At 38.3% G+C, this 27435-nt stretch overlaps 2 protein-coding genes across 2 annotated transcripts in view; one reads left to right on the top strand and one right to left on the bottom strand.

The window, feature by feature from the left end:
* The window catches only part of LOC128514418 (thrombospondin type-1 domain-containing protein 7A), a 158649-nt gene extending 149994 nt beyond the window's left edge, over positions 1-8655 (bottom strand). The window contains exon 1 of the mRNA XM_053488266.1: positions 8267-8655. Coding sequence (XP_053344241.1) covers positions 8267-8426 — 160 coding nt within the window. The 5' untranslated portion in view covers positions 8427-8655. The remainder of the gene's footprint in view (positions 1-8266) is intronic.
* An 11668-nt stretch (positions 8656-20323) lies between these two features.
* zmp:0000000881 (uncharacterized) lies at positions 20324-24925 on the top strand. Its single transcript, XM_053488111.1, has 5 exons — positions 20324-20403; positions 22156-22301; positions 22396-22534; positions 22616-22723; positions 23188-24925. The coding sequence occupies exons 2-5, from the start codon at positions 22156-22158 to the stop codon at positions 23920-23922; spliced, it is 1128 nt and encodes a 375-aa protein (XP_053344086.1). The 5' UTR covers positions 20324-20403; the 3' UTR covers positions 23923-24925.
* Positions 24926-27435: the final 2510 nt, after the last annotated feature.

Below are 27435 nucleotides of genomic sequence, written 5' to 3'. Positions count from 1 at the left end.
ATTCTTTGAAAACATTCAAAATGCCGGGAAACTTTGGCGCTTCCTTTAGATCCCCGACCCAAGATGGCGGCGATGTTGACGTATGCTTAGAGGCCCAAGGCGGCATTTAGTCAGTATACAGTATATATCTATGGCTGCATGCTAAGTCTACATGCTAGTTTTAGCTAAATTTTTTGCTAGGTCTGCATGCTAAGCCAATGAAAAACAGTCTACTGTATATGCTACCAAATAGAACATGCTAGGTTCACATGCTACAGTAAGCTGGAACTACAATACAGAATGAAAAACATGCTAGGTCTATATGCTAAGATGAGAAAGAAAACACTATGTACTGTATATCATTCCTACATATTTAAAATATTCTAGGCGTACACACTGTGAAAAAAAAACCTTAACCTACAATTGAATACTATGTGTTTTATAGCTACAGTGCTGTGAAAAAAAGTATTTGCCCTTTTCTGTTTATTTTTGTATTGATTAGGATTATCTTTGTGTAATATAATATAAAATTAGTTAGATGATAAATATGCAGAACTGTACTTGCTAAGCTAACATTCACCAAAAATAACCTTATTTAAATATGCTATTATTATACTTTTTTTTAAATAAGAAGGTAATGCAAATGTTAAGGCATAAACTTTTAATTAATTCACACAGATTGTTTAAATTGATAGAGTAACTCTTTTACTATACAAAGGTACTACATCGTCAAACTCAACTCTCGAATCCTCTTTGAAAATCCCCTTTGTCGCAGTTGGTGGTCTCCTACTGCATAGTTTGTCTCCAATGCTGGTTTTACCTTTTATAAATTGATTACATTTATATTTACAATACTCATTTGACAGACGCTCTGAAAAGTTCATCCCAGATGTCCGAGTCACTCGCCTTCATCCACACTGCTCTTCTCAGTGATGTCATCTCCATAAACATTCTGTTGCGCAGTAGGGGATCACTAAACAACCAAATTGAAAGACCTAAGCTAAAAAAAAAAAAGTTATATCCACTTTTTTGCATTACTTTTGGTACAGCCCTCATATAATAAGGCATTACTATTTACAAGGGAAAAACTCTTTCAGGTTTTGTTTAAGTTAATATCCATCCATCCATTCATGAACCTCTGTAGTCCAACTTTTGGCATGGAGACCAATGGTGACCGTTTTATACAACCTTGATAGGACCACTGGTCCATGTTCACATGCACATTTACACACTAAAAGGAATTTGAGAATTCCAATTAGCCTAATCTGCATGTTTTTGGAATGTGGGAGAAAACGAGACAATCTGGAGGAAACCCACCAAGCACAGGGAGAACATGCAAACTTCATGCACACAGACCCAATGCAGGAATCGAACACGGGACCTGGGGGTGCAAGGTGGCAGTGCAAATCACTAAGCCACCCTGCCGCCATTTATGCTAAATATATTAAATCAAAAATATAGAAGGGCTTATTATATACTGTAGAAGGAAACAAACTAATAAACTATGAACATATGAGATTTCATATTAAAACTCATACTGTGGTAAAGATAATAGTACTAAATGTACTGACATTAATTTTAATTAATATTCAATTATCAATTTCAAAAGCAAATATTGTTAGGTTAGTGTTGTTAGTGTACCTGACTTTTCCATAAAACTTCCATAAGCTGAAAGTGTTTTGCTCTGCGACTGCATGATATTATTAGTAAATGCTAGTTTCTTTCATGGACTTACACACATGCACATGCACAAACAAAGAGATGCCAAGAAACACACATACGATCGTCGTAATATATACACCTTTTGCGTCTGTTGTTCTGGTGCTGCAGTGTAACACTGTAAGTACTGGTTCCTCCAGACCAAGTGTAATAATCCACAGGATTGTACATTTTTGTACTACAGTATGTAAGTTAACTACTCTTAGACATAAAGTATATTTAAAAGCAAAATTTTTATAAACTTAAACTTAAAAGTACAGAAATAATAAATTTACAAATGTCCTTCTTCTTACATTGATATTAGTAAATTTAATACATAAAATATATTTGAATTTTACTTAATTAAATTAACCTTAGGTATGTCTTTTTTTTGGTAAGGAGAAAATTGAGCAGAATTAGCCTAATTTGCATGCTAACCCTGGATGGGTTGGGCACGCTTATACGCTCATTTACACACTACAGGCAATTTGGGAACACCGATTACCCTAACCTGCATGTCTGCGTGGGAGGATTGTGGGAGGAAACTGGAGTACCCCATGCACACAGACCCGTGGGCCGGAATTTAAACCGGACCCTGGAGGTGTAAAGCTAAAGTGCTAACCACTAAGCCACTGTGCCACCCAAAGAAAGCTAGATCTAGATGGGAAAGATAAGCTGGTGAAAAAGAAAAGGCTATGTCTAAATATTAATAAATATATTTGGATGAGATATAAATTGATATATTTTACGATCATAAATTTTGCATGTGCTATCATACAAACTGTAAAATGCTAGACAAATAGGAAGAGAAATATAACTAGCTGTGCCTGAGGGGGTGTCCCAACACCAAACAGCTTGACAGAATGCAGCACTCTGACCTAAAGCTGCTTATAAATGAAGTAATGTGAGGCAAAACCTCTGACAGGGATTGTATGATGAAACGGCGCAAGCAACTGCATGTAAGTGCTTTAATCTGCGTACAAATGCTGCATAGGCGTTAAAGAGTGAAGAATGTCAGCTAGTCTTCAGGGTTATCCTATCTGTTAACTGTTGTGTACTGTATTATTTTAAAGTGCCAAATGCTAAGGAAGTGCAAAAAGTAGCAGTGCTGTAAACACACTAATTACAACGCAGCTATGATAATGTTTGGAATCGATCCATAAATAGGACGACGTCAGTGGTGTTTGTGTAGACTCGAACATCTCCGGATTCACATTTTCCGCTTTGAGAGATGAAGACGAAAATCCTACTGAGAGAGAGAGAGAGCGAAAAAGAGGAACTGAGAAAAGCATCTGGGATTCAATCCAGGTGTTAGCGAGATGGCAAGCTGAGGATGTGCTTGTTTGGCTTTGGAGTAATTAACATGACAGGCAGGATGAAGGGCTAAGGCACTTCAGAGGTGCTGACGAGCTCATCTGTGTTAGCATGGTGGCACTTCTCTAAAGCAATGTAATGAGATGTGTGTGTGTGTGTGTGTGTGTGCGAGTGGCAGAGGTTTAAAACAGGCAGCTGGTGTCGTTAGCGTCAATCGATTAATTGCTCAGTACACTCATCTGATCAGAGGAGCTATCGTCTGTGCAGCAAATGACACAGATACTTTAACAACCCCTCAGTGGTTCACAGGAAATCGTTCGGTTGATTGTGTAGACTTGGAAAAGGGAGAATTTAACAATGACTGCAGATCTCAGTGTGTTCGATATTCGCTGGGACAGATATATCCCTGAAGGCCAAGCCGGCTTGAAGGTCAATCAGACTTTGTGTTGAATAAAGAGTCCGGGGGATGAGCTTTAATTGTGGAGAAGTGGCAGGACTAATCCTGTCCTTTCCAGAGGTTATACAAAATGGCCTCCAAGCTCAGAGTAACGAGGGACGCATGGTCCAGTCTGACTTCTGGTTTCATTAGGCATATTAAAAGCAAAATGCATTAAAAATGGCGCTTGTGCATGAAATATTCAAAATGGAAAAAGAAGTACAGCTTTTAATGAAGGGTAGAGGACGACCTGTTACTAACATTTGTATCTGCGGTGTCTCCGGACTGTGATATTTGTTCCTAGAACGAGATGTTTTTGTTTTTTTTAGAAGTTTATAGATAACAAATGACTGTCTGGCTTCAACAACCTGATTTTTTTTCCATTATAGAATACTGAGAACAATGGAACCAACTTGAAACTCGAAACAAGCTACTTAAGAAACCAAAGTGCAGATGTGAGGGATTTAAGGAACAGATGTGTACGCAATAAAGGCTCCCTAGCATACTTATTTTTCATAAGTTTTTTTCAAACTCCGTCTTTAGAGATCTCCAAAACTTATCTGTTAATGTTCCAACTCAAATCATGCATTTTTAAATCCCTAAAAATCCTTCGGTTTGCTTTTTTTTCCCAGAACACAGGACTCTGAAAATGATGGTGCCCAGGAGTCGATCTAGATGAGGGGCTATGCAAATTGAGTGCCCCCCCCTCCTTTTATGTTTTATTTTTGGGGGGGGGGGGGGGGGGGGGGTCATCATAACAGGTAGGAAATTTGATTTGCACTTAAATGCAGGTACTGTATGGACAAAAATGTCCCATAATATATTGACTTTGTTTCATCGTTTACTGTTTATTGTTTTTTTTTATAATATTTTTTGAAATGCATCCTTGTGCCTAAGACTTTTGCACTGTGACTATGTGTGTGTGTGTGTGTGTGTGTGTGTGTGTGTGTGTGTGTGTGAGTTTGTAATCCGTGCTGCTGAGTTAGATTTACAATTCCCTCTTTTCATTCTAGTTTTTCTATTTATACCCAGATGATGAAGGTCCTGGCAACAATCCTGCCTGAAAATTCTACACATGTACATCCCTGTGCACTACAATGTGCTTTGAAAGCTTTTCCTCATGGAACCTGTTCATTTTTAAAAGAAGCAGGACTGCTTTTATTTCTTGGCCCCAATCGACATCAACAACAACATCAACACCGACAGCATATATCTTTTTTTTTTTTATTTTATTTTCGCAAACGATAAAACAGATAAACCAGTTCCTTCAGTCTGGAGTTCTCTTTTTTTATCACTGAATTCATTATGCATACAGCATTATGCATCACATGTCAAAAAAATAAACAGCCTCTCACATGTGCAATAACATTATCATGTAGTCTGAGTGCTCATCACCATAAACAAGGAACAGGGACTGTGGCCCACACCCGAGCCTGCAAGGATGAGCTGATATCTATGCCCTTAAACGATGCTGATGTTGATCAGTGAGAAATGAGATCGATTGGTAATGTGTTTTACAGATACGTAACTCTCTGATAAAACCACGATGTGTAATTACTATCTAAAGTGTAAAATTGGTGATAGGCCTGTCATTGCTGTTCCTCTAATTCACAGTCCTGATCTGTTTCCAGGTTCAATCCTGGAATCTCCTTACTCAGCTACATCGTTTTTTTTTTTGTTTTTTTTAAGCATGAGCACAGAGGCAAAAGCGCATTGATTCGGCAGCATCACAGCCCCAAGGAAATGCCAAACGGCGCGAGTGTTCTTGCTCTGCACCACAAATTGGCAAGTCGAAGGAAACAAGTGGTAGCAAATAACAAAATGTTTACACAAAAGCGCAGCACTCGGAGTACACAGTGTCTCTGAGATTTATTGCCTATCAAGCGATGCCTTTAATCACATTTACTTCACGAGCGCATGAAAATAAAACACAATGTAATCCAATCACTTTAACCAGCATGCCCATAGCAGGAGCAACAATAAAGAATAATAAAAAAAAATATATATATATTATTATTTCCTTTTTGCATTGTTAACATACCGCTAAAAGCATTTGCAAGTGGCTCAGACGTGTTTCTACAACAACAGTTCTGACAGAGGTGCCAGGTTTATTTTAATGCACTCATTAGGATTCGTTTAGTAACCTGGTTCATGAACATTCCACAACATTATCTGTAACCACAAACAGATATAAAAGAGCCGTGTCATTCTAAACAACCGTGAGGTGTTACCACACACAACTGCACCTAATCACACAACGTATCATTTATTGTTCTCCTAATACAACATGACACTAATTGTTTTTTTTTATTATTATTATTATATAATTAATATATAATTATATATTCAGAGCGAGTAACCTGACTGGACAAGAGGCGTGCCATGAGTGGTGATAATGTACAGTAACAGCACTGGGACATTTAACTATATCACTCCGTGTCCCAGGTGTTCTACAGTGGTTAATTACACTAACTGTCGGTCGCGGTATGTGTGAGTGTAGGTCTGTACGGTCCTCAGTACCGAGGAGAGAGCAGCTGCCGGCCAAAACCCATATTCACAGTCACAGAAGCACTTTCAGCAAGAAAAAAAACAACACTTTGTCTACCTATAATTGTTTCTAAGTCGGTATGATTTGCCTCCTTGTTGTTTTATTAACGTGAGCTACAAAAGTTAATTTGCTTCTAACACAAGGCTGAATCCCAAATCCTTCTCTAATTCCTAATTATGGGAACTACTTGGTGTGTGGAACAAGGTATTGTACAGCATGCACTAGCCTTCCATTTAACACTATTTGGGATTTGACCCCAGAACCCGAAAGTTGTGGGAGCTGATATTTTAACAGAATATATGGACATATAAAGTAAATCTCATAAGTTTCACACGGCTCTCCACTACCACTACCAGTCTATTCTCCTCACCTTTTGGTATATATTCCCATAATAAAAAATGTATCCTACAACTACATTCACCTCTGTTATTCACAATAGCTGCAAATCTCTATCTGCTGGTTGCCAGCTCCGGGAGTCATGGATAGTTAGTTCCATCCACCTTGGAAGGATATGAGTTGGGAGAGCAAACAAACTGGTTAAATACACAACCTTTGCATTACAGTATGGTGATTACAGTATGAAACTGGTGTATTAAAACAATATCACACTCGGGGTCGAGCTTAATTTAAGACGACTCCATCGGGCTCTGAGCAACCTCAGCCGGTATCATCATTCACAGATGTATGACCTTCTTTAAAAACGTTTGTACCGTTGAAATGTTTTACTTCGGCTAAGAGTCTCATCAATGTCCTGTGCTTGAAGACTTCCTTAAATGTCAATCGCTTTTACGCCTTCATTCACCAGGAATTCTATCACGAGTCCCAGTTTGATTTAAAGGTCCCTTATATACTGTACAGCATACTGACTTTGAGTGTGTAAATATTCTGTTGAAAAGCTCGACTTACATTTCTTACTCCTACTGCTATTAATTTATGTAACAGATATTAATAGTGTTCAAATAAAAGTTATTATGAGGTGATATTACGATGAATGGTTGAATAGTAAGCAGGTCTTGTGGGTTAAAGGGAATTAATAATATCTGAAAATATTTCATTTCTCAAGTACATTCAATAAGACTGAAAGAAGTGGAATGTTAACCAGTGGAATATTTTCAATAAAATACACATTTATTATTATTATTATTATTATTATTATTATTATTATTATAAGGAACAAAAAGTTATTCTACACGCTCAAAATAAAGCTGGCAAAAACAGTGATGCAGAAACAGAAGGCTACTTATTGTGTGTAGGGTCTCAGGGAGGCTGGAGCCCATTTTAGGGAACTTGGGGTATGAGGCGGGGGTACACCATGGACAAGCAACAGACAGTCAGACATCCAGTCATACACTATGGGTAATTTGGAATCGTCAAATCAACCTACCGTGCATGTTGTTAGAAACCGGATCAAACCCACCAAGCCTTGGGAGAACGTGCAAAATCCAAGCACATGGACTGAACCACCAACCCTGAGGTGCCAGTCATAAGCCACCAGTCATAAGCCACCCTGCTGCATCACAGAAGAACCATATTTGTTCTATTTTTCACTGAGCCACAGAATTTCAGCAGATACTTCAGGAGTCTATCCCAGGAACGCTGTGTTGGGGAGATGGGAATACAGCCTGGATGGAACACACACACACACTCACACACACACACACACACACACACACACTCACACACACACACACACACACACACACACATTCCCGCACTCGATTCCACCTACTGTGCAAACTTGAGTCACTAATCCACCTACTAGCAGGGTTTATTCAGAGGTAGGAGGAAACTCCATAACCTGGAGAACCAACCCAGAGAGCATGCAAAACCCCATCAAACTCCAAACCAGGAACCATGGAGCTGTGAGACTGGAATGCCACCCTCTGCACCTGTGTGACATTCCAGTGAAGAATTTAAATGGAAAATCTTATCCAGTTTTGTGGCTGCATCCGCAAAAAAAATGCCTGAACCAAAAATGGATGTTTGAAGAACGTTTGCGAAAAAAAATTTAGTCAAAAGACAACCTTTTGATCTTTGAATAATAGCGTACTTTATTATTCCCAAAAGGTTTCTCTGTGGAGAGATGCACTGCATGTACAGTAATTTCTTTAGCACTTTCACTGTTTCTAGAGTTTCACTCATCATGAATGTTATTGCATTATTGCAAAGAAATAAACACAGTTCTGAATCCTGATCTTGAAACGTGCACACACACACACACACACACACACACACACATTTCCCCAGATCATCCCCCACTGCCCTAATTATCAGTGTGGAAGCAGCCATACCTGTTTCCCAGAAGTACACCGACTTGCTGTCTCTCGAGGTTTGGGCAGAAACGGTCTGGATTCTGCAGCACACTAAGACAAGTCTCCATACGCACACGTACACTCCCGTCCACCTGCAGGACGTGCGGGTCGTCCGTCCTCCCCTGACCCCCGACCCCATCGCTCTTCTTGTCCCAGAAAATCCAGCCGGTCCAAGTGAGAGAGAACGAGGAAGGAGGTCCTGCCAGATCACAGAGACTATCCTTGGTCCCTTAAAGGAGGGATGCAGAGTATCGGCGCTCCACTTGACTACCAGTTCTGTCTTTCCCACTCTCCACTCTTTCTTGGTAGACTCAAAGCAGTGCTTTGGAGATGATTGATAAGAGGATGTAAGAAGGGATGCTGCTGCCTCCTCGGTCCTCCGACTACTGCAGCTAACTGACGCGACACGATCCCCTCTCTCTCTCTCTCTCTCTCTCTCTCTCTCTCTCAGCTTCCCTCCCTCTCTCTCAGCTTCTCTCTCAGCTTTTCTCGTCCTCTCTCACCCACCCCCTTTTCCTCCTCTTCTCTCTATGCTCTAAGCAGGAGGACGTACCCTCACTCCATGCTCCGGTGGCGCTAATGGAGACAAGATCAGAGTAAAGCTCGTCCTGTCGCTAGGCGAGGAACGGACCAGAATAAAAAGCATAAAATAGATAGATTATAAATTATACAGCAAAGATTTCCGTGAGTGCAATGGGTATGAAAAAAAGTCACAAAATGATAGAATCTTATGAAGCAATGCATGGCTATGAATCTTCCACTGCTGGTTTTTATTCTTAGTCATTTTCACCTCAATCTGTTTATTTCATCAAAGAATGAAAAGCTCACTGAGGACGACAGAGAGCAAAGACACTTTTTTCATCAGATATGTCTGTCAATCAAACCGGATGCTGCAATATCATTCCAGCAAACCCCACCGATTTATTTAATCCGCTTTCCTAAGGTCAGAAACTCATAAGGTCTTAATAAGACATGGCGTAGGAGAGAGTGTGTTAAATGTCAGCATAAAGGCAGATGCTAGGCTATTGGCAGGTTAGCAGGTTTAAGGCTTTGAAAAATGTGAGATAGATGAGGGGTGGATTTAGGTAATGATGGAGGAACAAAACAGGCCAAATACAAGTACTTTAAAAAACTTAACTGAACAAAGGAGAAAATATGGTAGCAGAGCCTTTAATGTAAATATGATGTCATATCATACTGTATGTAAAAGTCTGCATTGGTACACTATATTGTGTTCAAGTCCCAGTTTGACTAAAAAAAAAAACTTTATTTCTGTATATAATCCACTGCTACACTAATGCACCTATCACAGTATTTCACCAGTGCTTGGATACCATCAAGGGTCTGTAAAAAGTTTTCTCCATACATCAGAGCCATGATTGAACATGCCTGAAACACTGGCCTCCCAGGATCTCCTCTACCGGCCAAAACATGTGGAAATGGCTTGAAGCGAGGTCAGAACTGTCCAGGGATGTGGTTATACAGTAATTTCCTGTAATATGCAGATGGTACAGTGGGAAGTATGAGGTCCTGCAAAAACAGAACACCTTTGGTGATCAAACCAGACCATTTCTGACATTAAAGGAGGCTCTGGGAGGCCAGCGTTTTAGATGAGGAGCATGAAGTACACTCATGGCTCCAGTGTAAAATGATGAGATAAGTGCATCAGTGTAGCAGGGGATTATACAAAAAACAATTAAAGTGGGATTTTACTCTCATAACTATTTTTTGGTTATTCTGCACAATCCAAAATCCTGCTTTGACTTAAATTGCTTATTGTTTACAAACAGGGAATAATACTGTAATGGCAGAAGCCCCAGTACTGCCAAGCTGCCAATGTTGGGCCCTCGAGCAAGGCCCTTTTATTCTCTCTGCTCCATGGGCGCTGTATTATGGCATGGCTTTGATTGTGCGCCCCAAGCGTGGATGTGCGAAGAAAATAATTCAACTCTGCTTTGAAGTACATTATATGTGAAAATTAAAAGCTTCTTTTCCCTCCAAACTTGGACCAATTTGTCATCTGTAGCAGATCCTGTATCTGGTCGTATTAATTAATGTACAGCTGGCTAAATACTAAATGCACATTGGTATTGGCTCAGGCATTAGCTCAGGGGGAAAAAAAAAGATTTTCACAGACTTGCATAGATTTTTTTATTTTATTTCCCCTCTCTGGTCTAGTTAGAAAATAGCAGTAATATGACATGCTACTATAAATTGAAACATAACGATGGAAAATTGTCAGGGTATTTCTTTAAACGGTTCCACTGGTACCTGCTTAAGTACCAGCTGAGTAACACTTTAGCAATATTTCTAAAATACACACTTAAAAATAACACGTTTAAATAATAATAATAATAATTTTTCCCAGTTTGCTCTATTCAGTAACCTATCTGTCATAGTCTATCTCCAAACATGTCACACAGTGTTCACCACTATTACAATGTCAAATTAAGAAAGCCAGCACACAAACACACACACACACACACACACACACACACGCACACACACACAGCTTCATAGTCGTTGCACACCACCCACACACCCACCCACTTAAAAAGCAAAAACCCCACGCTCTACTCTCTCACACATCAAAACACACTCATTCATAGAGACCGGGCCTGTCAGCTCTAATCCACCTCTAATCTTCCGCCCAGCGTTCTGATGTGTTCTGCTTCATCGATTAGAGCTCTATAAAAGTTACTGTGAACAAAGACTGCAGTATAATCTCATCAGCATCTCAGTGTCACTGCATGATGGAGCACACAGTACTGTAGCTAACATACAAACGCATAACACATTAATACATCAAGTTTATCATGCCGTAGAGGAACTTTTCAGCTCCGGGTGTGAGATTCGATTACACCGTCATCATTTAACATCCCAATGAGCTGTTTATAAAGTGATATTTGACGGGGTGTCAATCCATTGCAGGGCAAACACACATATACACGAACATGACAATTAGCCGAATCTGCATGGCTTTGGACTGTGGGAGGAAACCAGAGTACCTGGAGGAAACCCACCAAGCGAGGCGGGAATCGAAACCAGGACCGGGAGGTGCAAGCCAACAGTGTTGACCACTAAATCACTGTGCCACCAGACTATAGTTTGCTTTTGCATTTGTGGCGGTTGCAGTTCCTCTATGATCTTACAGGTGGCACAGTCTAAGCTATTCACACATTGGCACATACAGTAATAAAACATCCTGTGTCGCAGGAGCAAATTATTAGCCAAGTTTGCCTGGAATTGTAACTAAATTTAAAACATTAAAAAATGTATATTGAATCAAGATTTTTAAATTGTATCAATTTTACAGTATTACAATAAAAAAAGAGGTGTCTGTTTAGGTATTATGATAATATACTGTATCATGTGGACCCTGGTTATTCCCATCCCTACCAGTTATAACTTACATTGCCTTTCTTTCTAGAAAGTAATTGCATGTATAAGTTCATATTACATATAATTTATTACTGTCATTTGGTCCAGACATGTACTAAAGATGTTTCCATCGATCCATCGTCTTTGCTTTTTATCCTGTGGTTCATGGGTTAAAGGGTCATGCAGTGTCTGGAACTTGGGGCACAAGGCAGGGAACACCTTGGATGAAGTGCCCCTCCAATACAGGGCACACACACACACACACACACAAACACACACACACACACACACACACACATACACTCACCGGTTTCAACAGATTTAAACCGACAGTCAAATATAGCTTATAAACCTTACATGTTACATATATTTAAGATTTCAGATATTGTTACCTATCACATATAATATAATGCAGCTATGGCATGAATCAAATGTGTCGACTCAGCAAGGATTTTATTCATAAAAGGTGAAACAGGCAAAGATCTTAAACAGGAACAATTAACTTAACCAGGAACAAGTAAAACTAAGGTTTAAACTTATTTACCTACTTACTACTGGACTGACACCAAGATATGATTAGATTTCATAACAAGATGTACATTTACATTTGGCAGACGCTCTTATCCAGAGCGACTTACATTTTTTATCTCTTTACACATCTGAGCAGTTGAGGGTTAAGGGCCTTGCTCAAGGGCCCAACAGTGGCAACTTGGTGGTTGTGGGGTTTGAACCTGGGATCTTCCGAGCCGTAGTCCAATGTTTTAACCACTGAGCTACCCCTGGACCAAGATGGAGAAATGACAAAAGACATGTAGACATGCTTACCAGGGAATAACACGAAACGGGTGCACACCAGAGTTGGAAGGTGCCTAATGCATTTATATCGTTACACATTCCACACATCTGTACTTCACTTGAGTAGTTCTATTAGTAGATACTTTCTGGCTTTTAATTAATTAAATTTTTACTTTTTGACTTTTACATTTATATCTGTACTTTCTACTTTACTACACTAGTGGTGTGCAGTGTAAAAAAAAAAAAGCAATATTGCCCCTTACTAACTATTATGTGCAATTGCTTGTTTTGTGTCACAAACAAATGACAGGATGAGCGGTGGCGAAAAGGACGAAACAAAAATTAAAACAATCATTTGCACTTGATAGCGTAAGCCTCAAAACTTGTTCTTGTGGTTTTTGATACCTACTGCCATCTGTAAGCAGGAACAAAATGTGGTGTATATATTGTAAGCTCCATCACATTGGCCTTTGCAGAATTTGGTATCGTGAAGATCATAGGAATAGACATCTCAAGGTTCTGTGTTCTCTTTAATGAATCAGTAGAGATATAGTTGGTTCCATGAAGTCCATGGAAAACAGGAGACTTGTAAATAACAGTAAAGAAATTAAACATGGAAATATTATTATTGGACATTTACATGGGTCTTAAATGTGTATACACATTGAATACACAGACAAAGTATTTAAAAATAAATCTGCAATTTTTTTTTCTTTTTCTTTGTTTTTTGTTCATAACCTGACAATCAAATTTCCTGCCTGTTTTAATGTCATCTCGGGGAGGAAGGAAAAAAAAGTTGGGACAGTTTCCATCATTCTGCACCAATGTTTTCATGAAAGTCCTGTTCCTGTGTTGTGATTGGTTAGAAAAAAGCACTTCCACACAGAGGCCGTGTTGGCAGAGGTCGCAGGCACTCAATTGCATTTTAAAGCTGCAGACATTAAGGCAGCGTATTTCAAACAAAAATGAAACAGAGGGAATTTCAGAAGATGCCAGAATCTTTTTGGAGATCTCATTGTTAAAGAAGAAGTATGATATGGGACCTTTATGGCTTTATGAAAGATTTTCAGAATCATAAGAATATAAAGATAAAGAATAAAACAGGTCTTAACATTGAACCTTGTGGATCACGGTATTGTTCATATTTTTCTACCCTAAATCTTAAGCAAATTTTTCATCATTTGAAATTAATGTAGTTAGTAGTAGTAGTAGACTTTTTGCCCAACCAGTACTCTAATGGCATTAATACTGTAACTAAAAGTGATGACAAACATGACGCTGTTTGAAAGATATTCCTACTTTACCAACCACATGCTAAAATGCAGCAACATCATTCTGACAATAAAAGCTTTCAGGATTGGAATATAGGGTAATTATTTTTTTCGAGGTTTTATCTAGTGTGTTTGTCATCCAGGCGTGAGCGCAGGCCTCGCTGCACGGCTCTGTGTGGATGACTCAGAGGGGAGATGCAACAGCGGAAAAGTCAAAGTCAAACAGGCGTGCTCGAAATGTTTCCAGCAGCCCTTGCTCATGACGCAATTGCCATCGTGTCATAAGAATCACGGCTGTGGCGAAACAATTACGGCAAGGTTTGTATGTAATGTTACGGTATTTTTCACACTTAGAAGAAACTAGTGAGGTTTTAACCATTCTGGTATAAAATGTATCAGATGGTGTAACCTCTTACATCAGGCTTGGGGGAGAAAATAAAAGCGAGTCTGCCGTGTCCGTAGCCCATTACGAGGTTAATAGAGGTCACGGCTCCCTCGATTGAGCATGGATAATTTGTGGGCGTGATTTGACTTCACGCTTCTTAAGGTAAGCCAGGTGACACAGCTTCAAGCTTATGCACTATGATGTCATACATATTAAAAACTGCTTGTGACATTTAAACGCGCATCTATGGTATAAACGCGTCTACGGTGGAGACGTTTGTTTCGCATCATATTATCTTTAAAGGAAAATCGTCAGACGTGTAAGGAAATGGCTGGCGGTAGAGCAGTGGAGTAAGAGAAATAAACCACGGGGAAGTGCTGTTAAGTGCTAATGTGGTCACGCCAATCTGTTGTTGATTATTTTCCTATAACATCATGACAACCTATTATTAAACACGCTTGCATGCCTGCATAATACACAGACTGACTCATCTCCGTTCAGCCCACATTGCACCACTACAATCCCTTCCTGAGCATGCTGTTCATTCTGCTCTGCAAGTGCTATTCACTTTGGGTGGAAAATCACAACCCAGGAAGACTTTAGACTTTTTTTGTTTAATGATTTTAAGTCTGTCCTTCTTTTTGAAGAGAGTCTGTAAGTGTCATTACAGCATGCAGCCGAGGAGCTCAAAAGACACTTGAATTAAAGCGGGATAAGAGAACAGGGCTGAGTGCTAATTAGTGATAAAAAAGAACAGATGTCTGAGATCTCTGCTGATCAACTGCTGCGTCAAGGAACGCCAAGAAATGTGGAGCAAATACAGTGAAGTAGTGTTTCCATGAGAGCACAGTCAGGGGCTTTTATACGGATTAAGATATACATATCCATCCTAATTTTATTTTTAAACAACTTTTTTTTTTTTTTTTGGAGATCCTATGATTTTAATATCAAACACTTTGGCAGAAACATTCCTATCATATTACGACTAATTACAGTTTTACTAATTAGGCCTCACGTAGCCAGGAGACTTTCTCGCCTGGTAGCAAACGCAGACATTGTGCCAACATGGTGACATGTTTTCACACTATATTTGTGTTATTTGTAAAAGTTTTGTTCTAAAAATATCTATTTTTAATTCAAGAAAGGCCTATAAATAGAGAAAAACAAACAGTAAATCAAAATTAACACCGGCAGACCAGAAGGTTATGTGTTCAAATCCCAGGAGTGTCATAAGTGCTGAGCAGTTTACTGAAGCCGACATTGAGCTCATCTAATCGACATAACCTTGCCAATGTCAGGTATTGCTTTTTTTATTTTTCACGTATATTAATTCTTTCCCCCACTGTGTGTATTCATGTTCAGTCCCTTTAAAAACATATTACTGTGTGCGTGTGTGTGTGAATCTGCCCCCTCCTATTCTGAGACAAGGAAATAACATGAAGTCTTTCACTATTTAAAAAACAAATAAAACTAAAAACAACCAGCTTTTATAGCTGAGCATATTTACAGTACATACCTTGACAGTAAACAAAAAGAAAGAAATAAGAAATGTATCAATTAATAATTTTAAAAGTAATTACAAATAATTTATGAATCATAATTAATTTAATAATATTTAATAAATTGTTATATATACTGTGTATATTAATTGTTTATATATATATATATATATATATATATATATATATATATATATATATATATATATATATATATATATATATATATAGTGGAACCTTGGATTATGAGCATAATTCATTCCATAAGGGGGGGGGCGCATTTTAAAACACTAATAAATAAAAGTGGATTTTCCCATAAGTAATAACGGAAACTTAAATTATTTGTTCCACAGCCCAAAATTATAAATACATACAAAATATAAAGTAAAAAATTTTAAAAAATTTGCTTGCACTTAACCTTTAAGTAAAATACATTTGTGACAAACTTACCAAAAGAATTCATATTCTCCAGCATGCTCATTAAAACCTAACAGCTGTTTTCTTATACAACTGCACAAATCTAAAACTCCTGATTTTAAGCAATATGTTTTTACTCCAAATATTGACTGTTTATTTTTATTACTCTTTATTGCTCTTTATAAAAGTTTTTTTTAATGCAGAAATGTTATTAAAAGCATCTTTTGCTTTTGTATGTGCCCAAGACTTTTGCACAGTACTATAGGTAAAACAGCTGTTAGGTTTTACTGAGCTTGCTGGAGAATATTAGTTCTTCTGGTAACTTTGTCACACTCGCTCATTTCTATCTTAATGCAAGTTCATTAGGTTTTTTGTGTCTATCTGAAAACTGGTCTGTCTTGTACTATATATATATTTTTTCTCTACAGCCATGCATGTGTTCTTCCGTAATATTATTATTTATTCATTTTTAAGTTATATATGGAAATACTGAATAATTTTGTACATAATTATGCAGACAAGATAAACATATATAACAAAATTTGTACAGCATATAATATGGTATTTTATTTAGTCTTATATAAATTTTAATTATATATATATATATATATATATATATATATATATAGGCCTATATATATATATATATATATATATATATATATATATATATATATAGTTTTTAAATCTTTATACCGTACGTTTTTTTTTCTTTTGTTCCTTTGTTCGATATGCAGATTTTACAAGCTCAAAACCTTGTATGTTTTGTATGCTGATCTTGAACCTACTGTATGGCCTAAAAAAAATAGACAACATGCTTCGCTACTTATTCTATTAATAAATGAAAAAATGAAATCAGTGTGCTTTCTGTAGTCTGACCCGAAACACCCAGACAACTGCGTGTGTCTCTTGTTCCTCAGAAATCCCTCTCTGGCCTTGAATCATGCAGCAATTTGATAAATTAAAAGGTTATTTTTGTAGATTAGTGAGGGGCGGGTTTAATTAAAATCCTTTATTCCCAGCATGCTCTGGCTTTGACATCTCTTCATGAAAATTAATGAACACAACATAAAAAAATAAAATAAATAACAGTTATGACCAAAAAATAAATAAATAAAAATAAAATAGGCTTGAGCACTCATTGCGGCCTTTAGACTCTCAGACACGAGCAAAATGACTGCGTAGGGATTGAATTTAATGAGATCAACTGTCTAACAAATGAAATCTCCAATATTGCTGAAATACAGTAAAGCCTGGATTTACTCAGCTCTAATTAGCTTATGGAGGCTAACAGATCGCACACAGTGCTCGTCTTGTATCTGATTTATATGAAGCAATTGCGTAAATGATGTCACGCATGAAGAAGGTGGAGGAAGTGATAACTGTTTAAACAAAGTTTTTTGCATAAGTTAAATGTCAGGGCGCTAATATCAAAGCAGGTTTTTTATTTTATTATATATTTTTTAAATAGATTTTGACATGACAGAATTAAAGATGTTTTTTATGTTAGTGTGACACTTTGGATCAAAAGTATTTAATCAGGATAAAATGCAAAATACAGAATTTAAATAAATCCGTGTCCCTAAACATGCCTGACAGCTGGGATTTTTCTTCTAAAGGTTGATTTTCATATCTTGCTCTGAATTTAAGAAAATTCCAATCATGGGTTTAAAAACAACTTTTGCCCAAAGTGTAAAAATGGAAGCATCCTCCTCATCTGCATTTACTGTACAGTATGTGCTGCAAAATATATCATATCCCTGCTTGAGTAAGCAATGTAAAAATGCATCTGTTTTTATTTATTTATTTTTTTTAAAGATGACTGGAGTGGTGATTAATCACAAGTAAACCTATTCGATTACCTGAATCCGGATGTAGCTCATATTTATTTTCCAGGCTCCAGACTCCCAGTAATAGATGTGTTTTATTGTAAAGGGTAGTTCAAGTCAAACCGGGACTTTTTGTACAGAATAACAGAACACAGTTCTGAGAGTAAAAACTCCCTTTATTTCTCTCTATAATCCTCTGCTACACTAATGCACTTATCCCAGCGTTTCACTAGCTTTTAGATACCATCAAGTTTTCTCAGTACGCCGAAGTCACGATCGGACTGCCTGCTTCACATCTAAAACGCTGGCCTCCCAGGAACTCCTTTAATGGCCCAAACATGTGGGAATGGCTTGGAGTGAGGTCAGGACTGTACAGGGGATGCGTCAATAACAATTGTGTGTTTAATTTATACAGATAGCAAGATAGAACGACTGCAGCCACCTTAGCCAGGATCGTCATTTACCATTCAAATGTTTTACTGCAGCTAAGAGTCTCATCACCATACTGTGCTTGATTCTTACTGTAAATCGCTTGTACGGCTCCATTCCCAGTTTGACTTGAACACTGTTGTGTTCACACACAACTGGACAGGATACATCTGGTCTTTTTTAATCTTTGAATAGTTGTATTTTTGGTCAGCCTGTGTCCACTCTTGCCCTTAGGATCCCGTTATTTTTGCTAGCAGGACTCGATCCTGATGTATCCTTCTCCTGTTGAAGCTTATAATCATGTTTGTAAAGAGGGGTTATCTGAGTTACTGCAGCCTGTCAGGCTGTCTCATCAACTAGCTGTTTCTGGCTTCAGGACTAAATGCTTTGTGTTTTCTGACCCATTCTGTGTGGTCTTACATTTACATTTAGGCATTTTTGGCAGACGCTCTTATCCAGAGCGACTTACATTTTTATCTCACTATACATCTGAGCAGTTGGGGGTTAAGGGCCTTGCTCAAGGGCCCAACAGTGGCAACTTGGTGGTTGTGGGGTTTGAACCTGGGATCTTCCGAACTGTAGTCCAATGCCTTAACCACTGAGCTACCCTTTGGCAAAAATTTTTAAAATACTTAAATCCAAAGAACTTTTAAGCAAATCCAGCTTCTGTTTGACTATTTAGATCTTCTGCTGCACAGAGCTTGAGAAATTCCCACCTGTGTTAACAAACGTTTGACTCATCCTTTACATCCTTCACCGTCGACATGTTGATGACCGGAACACGGAGTGACTTTGTGCGGCAGGAAGTTCATCATTACCTATTACCACTTCTTTGTAAGAAAGGAATGAAAGCATAGTTTACACAGCGAGGATATTACGCTGAAATATATCCAGCAGCACTGTGACGTTGACGCCCCGTCACACCTTCTGTCGTGTCCTGAAACGCACCTTTTCATCTTTAAGGGCGGATGTCATTATAGTTTAATGGCATTGTATTCTTGGCAGGTAGTAAAGTTTTCATGTTGAATTTATGGCCCTGGCCCTCATTTCACCCCGTCTGTGGTTTGAGCTGCAGAGCAACACTGGCATCCAGTGGCTGAAGTCACAGTAATACTCTTTAGGTCGTGTTTGGTTCTAAGCTTCTAATCAAATGTAAGGGTTTAAACAGACAGTTAATGTTAAAAAAAAAAAAAAAATAATAATAATAATAAAATAAGCAACATTTGATATTGGTATATGGTATGCAGGGCTGCAGGGGGCTTGGAGCCTGTCCCACGAGACTTTGAGGCGAGGTATATCCTGGATGGGGTGCCAGTCCATCACTGGACACACACAGATATACACACACTCACATGCTCATGCATAAACCATGGGCAATTTGGGATACTAGTCTTTGGACTTTGGGTGGAAACCAAAACATCTGGAAGAAATCCACCAAGCACAGAGAGAACATGCAAACTCCATGCGCGCAGACCCTGAGAAACATCAACCCAGAGAACCCTTGACAGTGCTAACCACTAAGCTAACCACTAACCACACTGTTCATTTTATGTTTGAGCAAATTATTCTATGAATTTTTATTCATTAATTGGAACCAGGAGACTCCATATCGCTAAGTCGGGGAAATTAAAATATAATTATTATTTTTTTATTTGGTTCCTTCAAGTTAACCACTTTAAACAAACTGAAACCTAAATACCTGTTAGCCTTGTCTCCTTTGATTTACCCAGGAAGTTAGTATATACAGCAAATTCCCACTAAAAGTCTTACTTAGTAATTATTTCATGCTGCCTATTGGTCAGCCAATCGAGGAAGGAAAAGAACTAAAAACAGCCTTTTAAAAAAAAATAATAATAAAATAAAAAACATCAACAACAATATTCTGTTCTTTAGGGAAATTTTGTTTTTTCAGGAAGTAATATGGCTCATGCCCCTCAAGAAAGTTTGGAGTTTTTAGAATGAGGGTGTGGAAAGAACAATGACACCAGTGACATCCCCCACCCACACACTCACACACCTACACACACAAACAGAGTCATGCTTAAGAGGTAGAAAGGTTTCAGTCTTAAGAAACTTCCTCATAGAGCAGTACTGCACTACATACAGTAAGGTATGTACAGTATGTGTACCTTTCCATGTGACGTGTCTTACATACTTATATATATATATATATATATATATATATATATATATATATATATATATATATATATACTAATCTTAGATACATTTCATTACAGCCTATCCATGTATGTAAGTTTCTGTTTGATCTGCCTTAATAATATTTACATGTGATACTGTTAGTATATTGTAGTAAAACTTTAAGCCGTGCAAATGATATATGCGTTTATTTCATGATGGTTTAGTTTGTGAATTGTTTGTAAATTATTTTGTAATAGAGAAGAAATCTTTATAAGAGTGATTCTTTTGCTATCTTGGTAGTAAATAAATTAAATCAGCTAAATGCTGATTTATCTTTTTCAAAAAAAGGTTTCATGAAGACTTTAATTCAATGTAATGTTCATGATCAAATAATAATATTCAGGTAACCATCGTTGTCAGACTTGTAAGCAGCTAGTGTACTGTACTGTCAGTATAACAGGTTGTAGTTAGGCAAAATGTTTAAAAGATTTAGCTTTTACATTTTGTCCAAGCAACGTTAAGGTTTAAAGCCTGTACTGTGTACTACAATATTATACGTGGTGTTCAAATCGAAACTAGGACTTATGATGACATTTCTGGTGAAGGAGTGACTAAAGACTTCAAGCGTAGTATGGTGATGAGACTCTTAGCTGCAGTAAAACCATGAGATGGTGCAAACGTTTAAATAAGGCCATACATCCGTGAAGGACAATCTTTGCTGCGGTGGCTTGGCGAGTGGAACGCCTTTAAAACCAATGGATAACTTGTCACCAATATGAACTAAAGACGTATCTGTCTGTGGGAACTCTATATCTAATCGTTCATCAACACCACTTGCACATTACAGGAACTCGGTTCAGAGTTATTGCCAACCCTCCCACATAGTCCTGACCTCACTCCAAGCCACATGTTTGAACCAGTAGAAAAGTTGGAATTAACAATAAATGTAAAAACAAGATTGTGTTCAATTGTTGGCACTTAACCCCGCACCCCCACCACAGACACACACTTTCTGGATGTCGTAATGATTTGTCTCCACTTTCTTTGACTTCGCAACCACCTCCCAAACCAAAGCTGGAAATTCCAGTAGTGCCATGGAGGTGACTCGACATCTTATTCTGATTTAATTTGTTTATACTTGCCTAGGGGGAAGGCTTGTACTCATCATCAGTCAGAACTGCATAATCAGCACGAGCCTGGACAGATTCAAACTCCTCACCTGTTGTTCAGTATTGGAAACAGTTTTCTGTCACAGTTGGGACAGAATGGGGTTTTGTGTTAGGGGATTTCAATTTAGGTCCACCCTAAACGTAAGGATCTACAGTAGGAACCAATAAACTTGTGAAGAAAAACTGGAACCGCAAAATTAGAAACCTATCGACATGATGCTCATCCGAAAATAATTCAGGAGTGCAGTCAGAACCTTCCATCAAACCAAATGCACACACAGTGCAAACTTCACAGCTTTTATTGCAGACAAAAAAACACATTCTGCTTGGTAATGCATTGAAGCAACCACAACAACACTCGGCCAATACAGCAACAACTTTGCTTTACAGAATACTTGTTGTAATAGTTCTCTGTTGACTCATTTCTTTAAAACAACAAGATATGTGACACACCTTAAAAGAAAAAAATAACATCCGTGTCATTTGCGAAATACTGAAATAATTAAAGACATTATTCATAACCTTTTCTCCTGTGATTTCCTGAATATTAGATGGACTTTTCGACAAAAACCCTGGCAAAGGGCTGCTTTGGGAAAGTCTACAAGCAAAAGTTCGGAGACACCTGGGCCGCGATGAAGAAAGTGCCCCTGGACATGATCACCAAGGAACAGCTTTCCAGAGAGTGCCTTGTTTATGAGTGTGTAAAATTATAATACCTCACACACCAATTTTGTTACAAATATTTAGATAATTTGCAAAACACTTCTTCTTTCTTGTTCTTCAAACTGCAGGAAAGCACACCACAACAATGTTGTGAAGCTCCTCGGGAAGCCATGGCTGGAAGACGGGAAGTGGCACATTCCTCTAGAGTTCGTCTTCGGAGAGGATCTCGAGACGGCCATATTTAACGTACAGAGATCTAAAATACAGGTATGTGTAAAATGAAATGAGATTCCAGAAAGTGAATGATGAAACGTACGGTTAAACGGTTACTGAATGTTTTCTTTACAGCTGATTCCATCAGTGAAGGCCACCATCAACACTGGCATGTGTGAAGGCTTAACCTTTCTGCACGGCAAAGACATCGTCCACCAGGATCTTAAACCAGACAATATCATGGTGAGTGCTTAAGTAGGCTTCAAGAATAATAATAATTAAGCAGCTCTACTGAGTGTCTTAATGACCAATGTATAAGAATTTACTGTACATAGAGGTTAGAGCTGTGGCCTGCAGGGTCAGGGGTTCAACTCCCACCTTGGGAATCTGTGTGCTTGGAGTTTGCATGTTCCCCACTTCCCATTCTTGTTTCTTCTGGGTGCACTGATTTCCTTGTCCTTGCCTGAAGAAAGACAGATTTTAATGATTAACATTTCCACATTTCCCATAGTGTGCGAGTGACTGTGTGTGTTTGTCCCCTATTATGGATTGGCCAGAGTGTACATTGCCTTGTGCCCTCAGTCCCCTGGTATAGGGTCCAAGGCTCCTAGACCCCATATAGAACAAGCACTATAGGGAATGAATGAGTGAGTGTATAACCCAAACCAATTTTAATTATATATATTTTTTTATTTTCATTCCATTAGATTGAGCACGGATCTCATCGCCCTGTGATCATCGACATGGGTCTGGCGAAATTCTTCAAAAATGGCTTAAGCTCTGCAGTAAACTTGGGCAATGAGGCCTATGCTGCTCCTGAGATCCTCCTAGGAAACGTTCGGGACAAACGTTCAGACGTGTGGGCCATGGGCAAAATCATTGCTGAACTCTGTGCAAGAGTCAGACTTCCAACACGTGCCGTGACTCCCTTTAAGATTAAAGAGTGTCTGAAGGACAATCCTTACTGTAGCGTCATTTCCAGGATGGTGGTGATAAATGCGCCAGAGAGAGCCACAATGTTGGGAGTTATTGGAGAGATCCGGAAAATTGGGGCAAATCAAGGGGCAAATCACGGGCTTGGAGCAGGAAGAACGCATCTTGGTTTGGGTGCACAAGCCCGTCCCTGGGGAACAGGGGGTGCTGAATTGGGTGTGAACCAAAAATGGCGCCCACCGACTCCTTTTCCGGCAGAAGCGAAACACCAGGATATACCTGTTGAACGCAACCGCAGCCCCTCTCCACGGCCTCAAGCTTTAGCTCCTGTTAACACAAAGGTATTAGTCAATCAGTTCCCGCAGATCACCATCCCTTGTCCGTTACCACAAGATGGGACGGTCATTCATCGTAGTTACGATGATGAAACTGGACAAATGGAGATTAAACAAATAGTTACCAGGCACGGCAAGGTCGTTAAATATGAGGACGTAAAAATTACCAAGTGAAGTCTACAAAATGACGTGTTCAAATGATTTAAAGATTTAACCATCCAGGTCACTGGGTTGTGATTCCAAAGTCTTAAGTATTACAGTTAAACCTTGGATTGCGAGCATAATGCCTTCCATAAGCGTGCCTCATTTTTGAGGATTCCACGGAAATGTGATGGTGCATTGTCAAACTGAATCATCACCCGCACTGTGACAGCCTTTTTACCTTTTTAGCTTCATGCAGGTCATTGTTGCAGTACAGTTACTAAACAACAGTCACTACACTTGAAAACAAAATAAAAAAAACATGCTTTACATGCACGCACACACATGTGGTCAGTGTTATAGTAAGCATGTACATTCGCACACGGATGTTGGCGCACTAGAATGGGATTACCCATAATTCCCCACAATCGCACAGTGCGTGAGAGAGAGAAGAACCATTGTCTCAGCTGTGATCATGTGATGAGCGTCAAACAAAGGACATACGTACTACAGTACTCGTATATATAGGCCTTGCTTGTTTGACAACCTATTTAACATCACCCTCATCTTGCAAAACACTCGCAAACCAAATTACTCGCAATCCATGGTTCCACTGTATATACTTGTAAGCAGTGAATATTAGGTGTATCTGGTGAATAGCGTTGTTTTTACAATGTATAGTGAATAAAATATCCGTTCATTGAAAAGACTGCACATAACAGAATCCATCACAAATGTAATACAGGAGTACATTACAAAAGTAATGAGAAAAGACTACAGGTGGTGGATTTCCATTCTTCATGCTGTGATGAAGAGACACTGCGATTGTACAGCCGTCACACAACAAAGTACAGTATGATGTCACAAAATAGCTCACACACTATATATCTTGTATATGTATTTCACATCTAGAATTATATGTATACAGAAATAACTTATAATGTGGTGTATTTATGTTTGTCTGTATGTATGTATGTTTACAGTATGGTGAATGATAAATATTTAATGTGTGTTAATATAAGTCACATTCTATATAGATTGTTTTTTAAACTGCATAATTGTGTCTATAATATCAATGAAGTTACATTGATCCTATCCTGATTAAGAGAAAATGCTAACACTACAAACAAGCGCATGGTGAAAGCATGGTGTGAGAAGCAAGAATTTTATCATTGTGTGTGTTGAACATCATCACCACCAATACAGATGTCTGTTACGCACATGCAAGTGCACACACACACGCACTCCAGCCGACGCTTGCATTTACCGGCACACTTTCTTTCTCTTACATGTACATGTTTTAAACATTTAAATTTATACGCTTTCTTTTTAAAAAGCGTTAAAATACATAACTTACATAACTCTACACCCAAACCCATAACCAGTTGCATAATGTGTAATGCGTCATTTAATTTACTGTTGCACAAAAAGTGATTAATAGTAAGCATGACTTACAAACCTTTTTAAGTAAACTTGAGATTAACAAACACGTCCATTATGTAATAAACTGCCGCAATAAAATGAACACAACAGAAAACCAACACATGTGTTAGCTAATCGATGATAGCAAGACACAATAAGCAGTATAAGAAGTCCTGGCCATGAAAACTGCAGCTGAAGTTTAGCACTAGTAGCCACTCGGTGTGAACACTATTGTCATCACTGGAAGTCCAAATCTTTCCTTTTTGTTTTTTTTCGTCTGTATTCAGCTCGGGTGTTGGTGTTGACTAGGTTAGACTAATTTTCAATGCTGCTCTAGTACTTTAGTTTAAAAAGTTTAATTACAATAATAATAATAATAATAATCTCCATCCTCCATAACTGTAATTTCTAATGCTGCTAAGCCTAAATATCCCAATTTCGATATAGCCTTTGTTACAATTTAAAGTTAACTTAGAGAATAATTTGCTACTATCACATGGAAAGCAATTCTACGTAAATAGTTTAAGGCATGCCCTCTGCTTTTTGCAGTCAGTTTGGCGATGATGATCCTTTTTCCCCTCACTCCTGCTAATGGTGATATTCAATTCGATTCAATTTTATTTGTAACAATTGTCATTGTCGCTAAGCAGCTTTACACAATCAAAAGATTTATTTAAGTTTGTATGGAATGTGAGTGTGTATGAATCAAAATGGTCAGATAGTCCTTGATGAGCAAGCCGAGGGTGAAAACTCCCTGAGATGGTAATAGGAAGAAACCTTGAGAGGAACCAGACTCAGCAGGGAACCCATCCTCATCTGGGTGAAACAGAGAGCAGGAATTGATCTGCGTTTATACTGTGTGTTAGGAGGCAGGCAGTTCAGTATAACAGTTGATGTTAATTGATGTTTAAATGGAGTCCAGATAGTTATGATGTCAGAACAATGGCTAAGTTGAAGGGTGTCTGGTTCCACCTGCCAGCTCACAGCTTGTCAACCGTATGACAGCCTCATCTGATTTGTCAGACCTTTGTTTTTCCCACCAAGAGAAGCCAATTTTAAGTCAAGCTGACTCCACCTAAACCCCAATAAATCCATAAACGGCCAATTTAATTTATTCAACTGGGACTGGTTGGTTAAATAATGTAGGTATTTACCTAAATAACTACAAGATTCAAGATTCAAATAACTTTATTAATCCCAGAGGGAAATTGCTTAAAAAATTGCTTAGCTAAGCTAGCTAGCTTAGATTTAGCTTAGCTAAAATGCTACGGTGGCTAACGAGAGCTTACGCATATGTCAATATTACTTGCCATTTAATTAAACTCCATCATCCATATCATGCACATTGTCTTGTGATGATTTCTTGTGGTTAACCTACAGCTATTCCACTTCGTTGGTTAGCTAAAGTTATGCGTAACAGACAGCTAGCAGTTTGACACCTGCATTGCAGCTAACACTCAAATCAGCCACGCCCATATTTGTTTGGCTCAATATCATTTTATTTGGTAAGTTACATAAAAATTCACCTATTACAGTTTTCTTTTTTTTTTTTTTTTTTTTTTTGCTGTTGTTGTTTGTTGTTGTTGTTGTTTTTAAGGCTACAAACATGGACTTTGGTTGTAAAATTGTACATTTTACTTTGGAGGTCTATGATGATTGGCGAGACCCCTCAGACGAAGGCGGTCTGATTTGACTTCAGATACGACTTATATACGACTGAGATACCATATTTTACCACAATCGCATTACACAACGTTTAGGAGGGCCCTGTTTACTCACTGTAAAACACAGATTGCAGACATCAGTAGCACAGAGTAGTTTATAACCCAAACAAAACTGTTAAACAATGTGTAATTATTAAAGTGATAAGTACAGTCTGAAAGGAGGAACCCAAGTCTGGAACCCCAACCCATTGACGACTCAGTCCTACAGCGGGGAAAATAAGTTAGTCAGCTACCAGTTGTGCAAGTTCTCCCACTTAAAAAGATGAGAGAGGCCTGTAATTTTTGATCATAGGTATACCTCAACTATGAGAGACTAAATAAGACGCATACTGATTGATCCAAATACACACAAAATGTGACAGGCTGCAGGCTGGGGTTTGTTTTGAAAACATGAACAATA

The sequence above is a fragment of the Clarias gariepinus genome, chromosome 26 (genome assembly GCF_024256425.1).
Source record: "Clarias gariepinus isolate MV-2021 ecotype Netherlands chromosome 26, CGAR_prim_01v2, whole genome shotgun sequence".
NCBI classification, from domain to species: domain Eukaryota; kingdom Metazoa; phylum Chordata; class Actinopteri; order Siluriformes; family Clariidae; genus Clarias; species Clarias gariepinus.
This window is presented reverse-complemented; position numbering and strand designations above follow the sequence as displayed.